The sequence below is a fragment of the Myiozetetes cayanensis genome, unplaced genomic scaffold (genome assembly GCF_022539395.1).
Source record: "Myiozetetes cayanensis isolate MyiCay16 unplaced genomic scaffold, myiCay2020 scf1103, whole genome shotgun sequence".
Classification (NCBI taxonomy): Eukaryota; Metazoa; Chordata; class Aves; order Passeriformes; family Tyrannidae; genus Myiozetetes; species Myiozetetes cayanensis.
The window spans coordinates 1-11976 of NW_026086720.1; the positions used below are offsets into that span (position 1 = coordinate 1).

The 11976-nt window shown below is 63.6% G+C and overlaps 2 protein-coding genes across 2 annotated transcripts; one reads left to right on the plus strand and one right to left on the minus strand.

Annotated features, from left to right (window-relative positions):
* Positions 1 to 240: 240 nt before the first annotated feature.
* Positions 241 to 3727, minus strand: LOC126635133 (deleted in malignant brain tumors 1 protein-like; the record flags this gene model as incomplete). The annotated part of the gene is given in 11 exon segments (XM_050306078.1): positions 241 to 336; positions 451 to 666; positions 763 to 1134; positions 1223 to 1624; positions 1844 to 1883; positions 1885 to 1994; positions 2114 to 2428; positions 2502 to 2804; positions 2878 to 3195; positions 3285 to 3605; positions 3676 to 3727. Coding segments are annotated over 11 exon segments (2545 nt in total), but the record flags the coding sequence as incomplete, so codon positions are not given.
* Positions 3728 to 7988: 4261 nt separating this feature from the next.
* Positions 7989 to 10400, plus strand: LOC126635132 (scavenger receptor cysteine-rich type 1 protein M130-like). The gene is given in 7 exon segments (XM_050306077.1): positions 7989 to 8040; positions 8111 to 8434; positions 8508 to 8611; positions 8614 to 8833; positions 8907 to 9221; positions 9341 to 9646; positions 10327 to 10400. Coding segments are annotated over 7 exon segments (1395 nt in total).
* Positions 10401 to 11976: the final 1576 nt, after the last annotated feature.

Consider the following 11976-nt stretch of genomic DNA (forward strand, 5'->3'; position numbering starts at 1 on the left):
TTCTTCACTGATCCCTCCCGCGGGGAACCTGGAGGGGGAAAACAGCGGTGTTGGGGGTGGCCAGAGTTGGCACAGCGGGTGACACAACCTCAACCACAGAGCACGGCTGTGACTGGGAGCGAGGAACCCCCCACCACGGGGAGGAGCCAGTGCTGTGCCAGCAGGACCCGCTGCTGCGCTGGGACTGTGGGGCAGAGCCCGCCTGTCCAGGCAGAGCTGGGGCACGGGGGCTGCGCCGACCTGGGCGACTGGGCACCTCCTGGTACTCCGGCATGGCGGTGTAGTCCAGCTCCTCGTAGATGGCGTCGGGGATGGCACCCACGGCTCTGCCGGGGCCTGGAACAAGAGGCAGCGCTCACCCAGGGCCGTGGGCACTGTGGCTGGCACCGGGGTCACCCACTGCCCACCCTCCGAGCCGTTCCACACGGGGGAGCCCCTGAACCCCCAAACCGGCTCTGTCGCGGTACCTCCCAAGTGGGACCCACCTCGGCGCCAAGCGCGGACACGGCACATCAGCACGGCCAGGGCACCCAGGGCCAGGCACAGCAGCGTCCCCAGGACCACGCACAGGACCACTGGCACCGCCACAGTCCCCCTGGCCTCCTGCCTGCTTGGCACCTGGAACAGTCCCCCTGGCCACTGTAGGACCGGTGATGCTGGAGACATCTATGGGGACACAGGCAGGCAGTGAGGGGAGGGGGATCCCAGCCAGCCTGAGGGGGGGACTGCTGGGGGACTGGGGATTGGCACAGGCAGAGCTACCTGTGCAGGTGGCACCGTCCGGGCACGGGGTGGTGGGTGTCTCGCTGTTGTTGTCACTGTCCTCCACACAAGCCACGTGGGCGTCCCCTCCCTGGCCGCAGGCCTGCAGGTGCCAGGGTGCCGAGGGGCACCCCCAGAGCGAGCGGGCCCCCTCCTCGCAGCCCACCCAGGCCAGCCAGGCGGGGGCCGGGTGCTGGGCGGGGCCGGGTGCCAGCTGTCCCCCGTCCCCACAGCCCAGCTGCCGGCACACGGCGGCGGCGGTGCCGGGGCTGGTGCCGTTGGCGCACACGCGGCCCCAGGTGCCGTTGTGGAGCAGCTCCAGGTACCCGCTGCAGCGCCCGCGGCCGCCCGCCAGCCGCAGGGAGAGCTGCTCTGCAAGGGGTGCAGGGGGGTCACGGCACGGCCGGGAACCACCCGAGGGGCTCTGCTGGTCCCCGCCCCGGGGACAGCCGGCACTGACCTGAGCAGACGGCCCCTGCCCCGGCCCCGCGCTCGCACTCGCGCCGTTCCGAGCGCGGGCATTCCCAGAGAGACTCCTCGGTCCCGGCGCAGTCAAGGACGTACGGCCACAGCGTCCCGGGGCCGGGGCCGAAGCGCGCCGAGCCGGGCGCCTCCAGGGCCGCACCACAGCCCAACTCCCGGCACACAACGGCGGCGGCCTGGAGGCCCCAGCGCTCCTGGCAGATGGTGCTCCAGGTGCCACTGGCATAGACCTCCACGCGCCCGGCGCAGCGCCCGGCACTGCCCGCCAGCCTCACCCGCCGGCTGCCTGCGGGCATGGAAGGACCGGGCTGGGGGGCTGCTCGGGGCACCAGCACCACAGCCCTACTCGGGACACCCACCTGAACAGACGATGGCTGCCCTATGAGGGATGTTGGTTGGCCCACTGGTCCATTCTCAAGACACTAGAGCTGTCCTCTAGCGAGATCATCCACCTCCTCGGGCGCTGCTGATCAGTATCCTTCCATGACAGTGTCGGATCCATCTCTTCAGCATAATATTCTACCTCCCTGGAGCTGCATGGTCCAGTGCAGTGGGTACCGTACGCAAGGCTAAGTAGCATCACTTTGGTCCAGCCCACCGCAGCCCAGCATCCCACACACCACACTAGAAATTCCATTCGGACAAAAGCTCTCCTGGCACACGGTGCCAGACCCCGGGGCTTAGAGCCAACTCCAGCCACCCGTCGCACCGGCTCTCACCCTCCACCAGCTGCAGGGAGTTGACGATGCCTGTAAAATGACCTGGCTCATCGCTCCCCTCATCCCAAAACAGCCCTGAGCGCTCCGCTCCCAATTCCTGGGGTGTCCCAAAAGCCCTTGAGGGCTCTTCCCACAGGTGCCACACAGACCTGAGCAGTTGACGGCGGCGGCGTTCCCCGGGGTGCAGGGGGGCTCCCCCAGCACCGCCACGGGACACTCCCCCGGGTGCCGCTCGCTCCCGCTGCAGCCAAAGGCGTCCGGCCTCAGCGGCCCGTCCCCACTGCCGAAGGAGCCTCCCGGGGGCACGGTGACAGCAGGGCCACAGCCCAGGTGGAGGCACAAGACTTCGGCATCGGGCAGGTCCCAGTCGGTGGCACAGACGGACCCCCACGTGCCCCTCACCGCCACCTCCACACGCCCGGCACAGCCCGAGCTGCTGTTCCCCAGCCGGAAGCCCGTGTAGGCTGTGGCAGAAAGGGCGTTGAGGGGGATGATGGCCTGGGGACCCCCGACACCCCCGGTGTCCCCGGTGCTTACGGGAGCAGATGATGGTGGCGTGGCCAGCGCAGCCCTGGCTGTGGGGCACCTGTTGGGCGCAGGTGCTGAGGAGGGTCTCGTTGCCGGTGCAGTTGAATCCTCCCTCCCAGAGCGGCCCCGTTCCTGCCCCAAACCGGCCGCTGCCGGGGATGGCGAGCGCCACTCCGCAGCCCAGCTCCCGGCACACCACCTGGGCCACCTTCATGTCCACGTGTTCCATGCACACGCCAACCCAGGCCTGGCGCTGCCGCACCTCCAAACGGCCGGCGCAGGCTCCATCACCCCCGACCAGCCGGGAAAACCCTGCGGGAGTGGCGCAGCGTTGGCACTGAGGGATGTGCCGGGAGCGCTGTGTCCCTCCCAGCCTGGCTCCTACCTTGACAGACGACGGCAGTGTCAAAGTCATGGGTACCGTTGTAGGGTCCCCAGCCACGGATCTCGCAGTCCCAGAGTGTGGCCTCATCCCCCTTGCAGTCCACCACGGCCAGGCTGATGGGCCCGGCCCCTGCACCAAAGCGGTCGCGGGCAGCGTAGGCGCCGATCGCCGAGCCACAGCCCAGCTGCTGGCACACCACCTCGGCGTCCTCCATGTCCCAGATGTCATCTCCCACCGAGCCCCAGCGTCCCCGCAGCTTCACCTCCACCCTCCCGGCGCAGGGACCACCGCCGGCCACCAGCCTCAGTTCCACGGCCTCTGCACCGGGGCACCGGCACAGCTCAGCCCTGCCCGGCACAGCCCGGCACGAGGTGGGTGCCCCGGCACGGCCAGCCCGGCCCCCTCACCTGTGCAGATCACGCCCACATCCCGTTCGTGGCCGCAGAAGTGCTGGCCCCATCCCAAGTGCGAACACTCCTCCAGAACCTCCTCGGTGCCGCGGCAGAAGAAGGGCTGGAGCCAGATCCGGCCGGTGCCCTGCCCGAACGGGGCGTACAGGGACGCCGAGGCCACGCGGCCACAGCCCAGCTGCCGGCACACCACGGTGGCCCAGCGGGCCTCCCAGTCGAACTCGAAGACGCAGACAGAGCCCCACTCACCGCTGTGATTCACCTCCACGCGTCCGGCACAGCGCCCGCCGCCGCCCACCAGCCGCAGCTGCCCGGAGCCTGCGGCACGGAGGGTCCTGAGCCGGGACCAGCACCGGCGGGTCCCCGCTCCCACTACCCCGGCACTCACCCCCACAGAGCTGCAGGCACAGGAGCAGCCCCAGCGCCCTGACAGGCCCCATCCCACCGTCCCGCACCCCCAGTGCAGGCGGCGGATGTATCGGCAGTGCCGGAGCAGTGGAGGCGGCAGCACCAGGGCAGCCTTTATCAGGAGGGGGATCTCCCAGCTGCAGGGCCACGGCCTCCAATAACCTGCTTCGTGCCCAAATATGAGGCTCGGCTGCGCTTCTGGCGTCACACACCTCGCCACAGTGGGCCGGCACACGGATGTCCCCGGGGGGAGCCGGCCCCCCCCACAGCACCTGGGCCGAGGGGGCCCCTCCTGTATCCCCCCGTGGGTCCAACTCTGCCGCTGGAGCCTGGCAAGAGCCATCCCCCCGCTGACAGCATTCCCCCCCAATCCCGCCAGAGCCTCCGCGGGACCGCCCCGAGGAGCGGCACGGGGCAGAGCCCCAAGGCTCCATCCCCGGGTGCCCCCTCCCCGGGCGGTGGGAGCAGCCCCGGCTCCCCCCGGGGCGGCAGGTCCCGGTCCCTCGCGCAGGCGGTGGCACATGGCGCTGCTGCCGCAGCTGTGCCCCCGCGCTCGCCTCGCCCCGGGGCAGGAAGGAGGCGGTTACCGCCCGGCGGGGACGCGGCGTCCGCACCGACCGCACGCGGCTCCTGCCACCTGCGCCGGCACCGATAACGCCGGGACTCTGCGCCGGCATCTGGCCACGGGCAAGGCACGGGGGGGCACAGAGCCCACTCGGCGCTGGGGGACCCGCCTGGGCGAGCCAGCACCGAGCACCAGCGCAAACAAGGCGTGCGGCAGGGGGGAGCGGGAGCTCCCTCGGGGTCTCGGTTGTGCGTGAGGGTGAGGATGGGGCTGAGCAGCCCCTCCAGCAGCGCCGAGCAGTGCCAGTGCCGGGGGAACAGCGTGTTCTCGGCGGGGTCACAGCTCCAGCGGCGCAGTCACCGCCACGTGCCTCCAACCCGCCTGGGACCGGGCACCTGTCACCTGCCAGGGACCCCGTGTCACCCCGCCCAGCGGGGGACGGCACGGCTCCGGTCTGCCCGCGGCGGGCGGGGACCCCGGCAGTGGTTCCCGGGGACACCGTCAGCACCTCCCACCCTTCCAAGGACACGGCACCGTGTCCGTCACAGGCGCTGGAATGGAGCCCGGGGTAGGGTGGGAAGCAGAGCAGAACGACGCGGCCTCCCCGCCCATGGCCCCGGACCGTGACCACGATCCCCGCGCGGAGCCCCCGGGAGTCGGGGGGATGTTCCCCGTTCCCCATTCCCCATCCCCGCTCCATCCAGGCCCAAGCCGAGGGGACGTTCCCCGTTCCCGCTCTCTCACGGCCCGACCGCAGCGGCCCCCGGTGGGCGAGGATGGCACCGAGGGGGTCCAGAGGCGACGGTCCGGGAAAGTCCCCCCTGCTCCCCCCGGGGCAGCTCCACAGCCCCCCTGCCCTCTCTGCCTCAGGGGCCCTGCTGCTCCCCCGGTTGGCACAGAGCCCCCTGCCCATGGCCCGGGCAATCAGGGCCAGGGCTCAGCCTCGCTGCAGCCGCGCCACAAAGGAGCTGCAGGCACCACTGCACCTCCAAACCCCCGGTTTCCGAGGCTGTGAACTAAAAATCAGCAATTCTGCTTGCTCAGGCTCCCGCAGCTCTCCATTTCCTCTCTCCAGAGTGCAGCTGGACTCTGCCAGCCCCAAGACACCTCTGGGACACCTCCAGCCTGGCTGGTGCCATGCTCTATGTGCTCCATCAGGCAGCTGTTCAGGCCAAGGAGCTCCTCTGGATTTGTACAAAGAAAACTCTTAAAAGACAGGGCATGGCTGCACTGCACCCCTAAACCAAGGAGAATTAGGGGAAAGAAAAAACCCAGACTGAGATTCCTTGGAGATTGGTGCAGTTTCTTCCATCCAAAAAAGTCCTTGGTCTGCATGAACACCCACCTGAATCCTTGGAACACGTGATGTCATCAATATCCTCATGGTCCATTTTATTAAAAGCAGATTTCCACAGAGAATTAATGAAATACCGAAAATTAAACTGAAATGGGAATGAACAGTTCCCCCAACCCAGCAAGTTGCAGCATCCAAAAGAAAATGAACAGAAAGATTATGGACTGGAATCCTCACTAGGAAAGGCAAGGGGAAAAAATCATATTATGAAAAGTCTTCCCAAGTATTTAACAAAATTATTTCAATTTTAGTGTCAAATTTTCAGTCACCAGTTTAAACAGAGTAGCCAGTACTCCCCACTGGAAGCAGGAAGAGTGATAAATCCAGTGTTTAATGACCTTTCACCTTCCAAAAGGAAGGAAACAGACAAAATACATAAACATTTCAACACAGGGTAACGTTCTTAAAGTCAACGTATTTTACAGGATACAAAGATTTACAGCTGCAGAACTGAGAGCTGGGCCAGTGTTAGTGCTTCTGCTCCATAACTCGGCCAGAGGGAGACCAGATCCAACAGCAAAACTCTTTGTACAGGCCATTTCTGGGCAACCAGAGCTGTCCCCCATAGGAACATCAATGGGGATGGGCATGAGGGTTATAAGCAGCAAATTCCATGCAGTATTAACCTGTCCTTGTCCTGATCCCGCTGAGCACACCTGGACCCTTGGCTGCTTCCTGGCAAACCTGGCGCTGAAGCAGCAGCTCTGCAGGGGAAGATCCGGGCTCCGTGAGGCACTGGGAGGCTATTCCAGCAGGAATTCCGTGTGGAACTGCGGGCTGTGGGTAGAATTCATCTAAACCTGCAAAGCTGATCCCGGAATCCAAACCCTGGCCCCATTCAGAGAACAATCTTTGTGCTGCCATGTCAGCGAAAGCCGCTGCACTGAGAGATCTCGGCAGTCTAAGGCAGGGCATTCTCTAAATCCCAGCAACCAGCATCTCCAAGGGGACAATCCAGGTCCCAGCCAATTCCTTTTGCCTTTCCACAGTGACAGTGACCCTCATTTGGTCCTGCTCTCCCACGGTTCATTTTGGGCTATCGCTTTGTGCTGGTTTACGTTCCACGACTCCACCCACACACCTGGAGATTGGGAATGTGCTTCTCTACTCCCAGTAGGTTCCCTAAGGAGTCAGATCCTCCAACAACCCCCCTGTTTTACTTCCTAGGTGAATTCTACACAAGCCAGTCCCCCATTCGCTATCCAGGGTGTAAGTGCTCGTGCCCTTGGCATGGTTGGCTCTGACTAGGCAGGAACTGAGAGCAGGACACAGGGCAGAGTGGATCAGCTGCCCAGGGATTCTCCAGGATTCTTACTGAGACAGCAGCATCTGTGCTAAAAGCAGTTGAAGGCCAGGAAGAGACTGGGACAAATCAGGACAAATCAGCATGACTTCTGAGGGTTTTCCAGGCTTTCCCAAGGAGCGCCAGCAGCCTTGGAAGTAGTGTCAGTGAGTTCTGATGGGTTTCTGGTGGGTCATTGCTTCAGTCTTCTCCTTTTCCCTGAACCTCTAGTGTGTACTTTCTGAGTTCAGTTGGAAACAGATTTTCCAGGAAGCAGAAATCTTTCTCATTCTGAGAAGTTACATTTTTCGAACTTCCCATCAGAGCAGATCTTCAGAGTTTTGTTCCCTGCAGTGAAAATCTCTGGCACTGGGAGCGTGACGACAGGGAGTCGCAGGAACGATCAGACTGGGACGTCTCCTTAACGCTGCGGTTCCTGAGGAGCCGCAGCTGCAGCGGGACAGAGCCGCGGGGCGCGGGCAGCGCAGAGTCCCGGCGTTATCGGTGCCGGCGCAGGTGGCAGGAGCCGCGTGCGGTCGGTGCGGACGCCGCGTCCCCGCCGGGCGGTAACCGCCTCCTTCCTGCCCCGGGGCGAGGCGAGCGCGGGGGCACAGCTGCGGCAGCAGCGCCATGTGCCACCGCCTGCGCGAGGGACCGGGACCTGCCGCCCCGGGGGGAGCCGGGGCTGCTCCCACCGCCCGGGGAGGGGGCACCCGGGGACGGGGCCTTGGGGCTCTGCCCCGTGCCGCTCCTCGGGGCGGTCCCGCGGAGGCTCTGGCGGGATTGGGGGTGAATGCTGTCAGCAGGGGGATGGCTCTTGCCAGGCTCCAGCGGCAGAGTTGGACCCACGGGGGGATACAGGAGGGGCCCCCTCGGCCCAGGTGCTGTGGGGGGGGCCGGCTCCCCCCGGGGACATCCGTGTGCCGGCCCACTGTGGCGAGGTGTGTGACGCCAGAAGCGCAGCCGAGCCTCATATTTGGGCACGAAGCAGGTTATTGGAGGCCGTGGCCCTGCAGCTGGGAGATCCCCCTCCTGATAAAGGCTGCCCTACCGATACATCCGCCGCCTGCACTGGGGGTGCGGGACGGTGGGATGGGGTCCGTCGGGGCGCTGGAGCTGCTCCTGTGCCTGCAGCTCTGTGGGGGTGAGTGCCGGGGTGGTGGGAGCGGGGACCTGCCGGTGCCGGTCCCGGCTCAGGACCCTCCGTGCCGCAGGCTCCGGGCAGCTGCGGCTGGTGGGCGGCGGCGGGCGCTGTGCCGGACGCGTGGAGGTGAATCACAGCGGTGAGTGGGGCTCTGTCTGCGTCTTCGAGTTCGACTGGGAGGCCCGCTGGGCCACCGTGGTGTGCCGGCAGCTGGGCTGTGGCTCGGCGATCGGTGCCTACGCTGCCCGCGACCGCTTTGGTGCAGGGGCCGGGCCCATCAACCTGGCCGTGGTGGACTGCAAGGGGGATGAGGCCACACTCTGGGACTGCGAGATCCGTGGCTGGGGACCCTACAACGGTAGCCATGACTTTGACACTGCCGTCGTCTGCCAAGGTAGGAGCCAGGCTGGGAGGGACACAGCGCTCCCGGCACATCCCTCAGTGCCAACGCTGCGCCACTCCCGCAGGGTTTTCCCGGCTGGTCGGGCGTGATGGAGCCTGTGCTGGGCAGTTGGAGGTGTGGCAGCACCAGGCCTGGGTTGGCATGTGTGCGGAGCACGTGGACATGAAGGTGGCCCAGGTGGTGTGCCGGGAGCGGCCCAGGTGGTGTGCCGGGAGCTGGGCTGTGGCACAGCGCTCGCCATCCCCGGCAGCGGCCGGTTTGGGGCAGGAATGGGGCTGCTCTGGGAGGGAGGATTCACCTGCACCGGCAACGAGACCCTCCTCAGCACCTGCGCCCAACAGGTGCCCCACAGCCAGGGCTGCGCTGGCCACGCCACCATCATCTGCTCCCGTAAGCACCGGGGACACCGGGGGTGTTGGGGGTCCCTGTGCCATCAGCCCCCTCAATGCCCTTTCTGCCACAGCCTACACGGGCTTCCGGCTGGGGAGCAGCAGCTCGGGCTGTGCCGGGCGTGTGGAGGTGGCGGTGAGGGGCACGTGGGGGTCCGTCTGTGCCACCGACTGGGACCTGCCCGATGCCGAAGTCTTGTGCCTCCACCTGGGCTGTGGCCATGCTGTCACCGTGCCCCCGGGAGGCTCCTTCGGCAGTGGGGACGGGCCGCTGAGGCCGGACGCCTTTGGCTGCAGCGGGAGCGAGCGGCACCCGGGGGAGTGCCCCGTGGCGGTGCTGGGGGAGCCCCCCTGCACCCCGGGGAACGCCGCCGCCGTCAACTGCTCAGGTCTGTGTGGCACCTGTGGGAAGAGCCCTCAAGGGCTTTTGGGACACCCCAGGAATTGGGAGTGGAGCGCTCAGGGCTGTTTTGGGATGAGGGGAGCGCTGAGCCAGGTCATTTTACAGGCGTCGTCAACTCCCTGCAGCTGGTGGAGGGTGAGAGCCGGTGCGACGGGAGGCTGGAGGAGGCCATAACCACTCCGACCTGGCGCCGTGTGCCTGTGGAGCAGTGGAAGACATGGGATGTCTACATGGTATGTTCTGTGCTGTATTGTGGCCTGCCAAGTGACGTCTACTCAGCCTTGCGTATGGCACCCACTGCACTGACCAGCAGCTCCAGGGAGGTGGATGTCATGGTGAAGGAGATGGATGACATGTCGGGGAAGGGACCACACAACACGAACAACTCCATCTGCCACTTCACTCAGGACGGTGCTGCTGACAGGAGTTATTCCCTGCACAAGAAGAGCTGCTGCTCTCACACATTTGGTTTCAGGAATTACAATTTCAATCTCCCCATTTTTCAATTTCATTTCTGCCTCAACTTTTCCAACCAATCTCTTCCTAGCAGAGGTTTGGGTGAGTTTGGCAAAGAGAAACTGAGGAATTACTCATTGTTTTCCCAGTTTAACCCCTGTCACAGTCAAACTCCTTCACAGTGCCATTTCATAATTCTCCTTCTATTGTGTTAAGGAGTGAGGAAGTTGTAACTGTGTCTGACCAGGACATGTGCAAACCAAATGGTGGGGACTGGAACCCACACCTTGCACTCCTGCAGCTCTCACAATTCCACTCAAGAGAAAACAGCCAATGGTACCATCACTCCTTAATCCCAATCCCACACTTCTTTTGCAGTTGTAGCACCACTTTTATAACCCAATTACAGTCCATTCTAGAGCTCCATGGCCAGGATGGACAGGTACACCTCTGATACTCTCAGGAATGCCTCAATCCATTCCAGGGACCTTGCTTTGAGCTCCCCAGCTTGGGGCACCCACAGGAGCTCCCTGAAGAATCCTTTCCGTCTGCACTCGAATCCTTGGGGTCTCTGAGCCCGGGGGGCACCAACAGCACTGTCCCTCCAGGGGGCCCAATCTGCTCCCAAAATGCAGGGGGATCGTGCCTGTGTCCCAGACTGCTCCGGGGATCTGAGAGCCTTCCCGAGAACATCTCGGTGCTGGCGTGAAGGCCCAGAGATCCCTCAGAACCACGGGAGAGCAGGCACAGAGTCCCTGCTGGGGGCCCATTTGGCTGCCTGAAAACAGCTCAGCAAAGAAGCCTCTAAGACTCAGCTGGGGAGTTTTAGAAGCCAGGCATTCCTTGCTTACAACACCATGCAGTGATCCCAGCCCACCTGGGGTCCTGGCCATTGGCTCGCACAGTGCACACAGAGGTGTCTCCACTGCAGCTGATGGGAGGGCTCAGCATTACACTGTTGCCTAAACGGCTCTGGGGAAAAAAAGACTCCAAGCCAATTTAGGTAGGAGTTAAGATAAGGATACAAAGGCTTTAATGATTTTCACCCAATCCCCGTCCGGCCACCACACAGGTTCTGCCCCCGCCACCTCTCTTGGGAATTGGGTCTGGGGGTGTTTTGGGACGCCCCTCTTCTTCATCTTCATCTTTCTCAGAGCACATAATGTTCTTGGAGGCCTTCCAGAGTCCTAGGCTTGAAGGTTGTTGCGTCTATGGCTATATCTTCTTCCATAGGGTTAGGGTGTTCTCTACAATTCTACCTTGAAAAAGAGAGTAAACAGGCCAGCGGAATTTAGGGGAATTGATATGGGAACGGGTAAAAAGGTTTGCTATGTGCGGTTGGTGCGTTAAAGGGTAAAGGGATAATATGCTGCTACTCTAAAATTTACATTTACTACATAACTAATTCTAAGATCTACAAAAATTTTTAAAAAATCAAAACTCCAAGGCATCATGAGGGTTCATTTTGTTCCCTGCATTCCTGTTTCATATTCAGGACATTCCCCAGCACCTGTGACCATACACACAAACGCTTATAAGGTCTCTGAGGGGCTCCATCGGGGGTCTCTGGTGGTCACTTGTGCCTGGAGCCCCCAAAGTTCTAAGTGACCACCTTATCAACTTCAAGGCAATTCACCTGGTTGCAGAGTAACTTGGTGTTGCTTGGCTGCTGCCCGAGTTCCCTTCTTCATTCTTTCTTTAGAAAAGGAGCAGAAAGCATTAATGCAGCACCAACAAACTAAGTGAGATGAGTCTTTGCCTCGTAACCCTGCACGGGGAAAGGTTTTGGAATTCCGAGGCAAACCCTGATGCACCCAGAGAGCAACAGCCCCTCAGCCCCGCCACGGCTCCCCCCGGGGCTCCCCGGCAGGGAACGGGCTTACCCAGCCCCCGCAGCCCAGCCCAGCGCGCACCCAAACACCGCCCAGCTCCCCCGTTCCACGGGCACAGAGCACACCGCGCTCTGCCCCCAGCCCAGCCCAGCCCAGCGGCCCCACCCTCAGCCCTCACGCACAAACAGCCGCAGCCGCGCCGGCCCCGCCCGCCCTTCTCTAGCGCGGGCCCGGCAGCCGCTGCCCAATCAGCACTCGAGCGCCCCCGTCCAATCGCAGCCCGCGCTGTCCCTGCGGCCCCGCCCCGCCCGCTCTGCCCGCCCGGCCCGGCCCCTCCGCGCCCTGGGGGTGACAGCGAGGGGACAGGAACGACCCCCCCGTCACGCCGAGCTGCCCCTGCTGCTGCACGGCGAGTGCCTGCCTGACATCTTCCAGCCCTTTAGTGTTTAACTG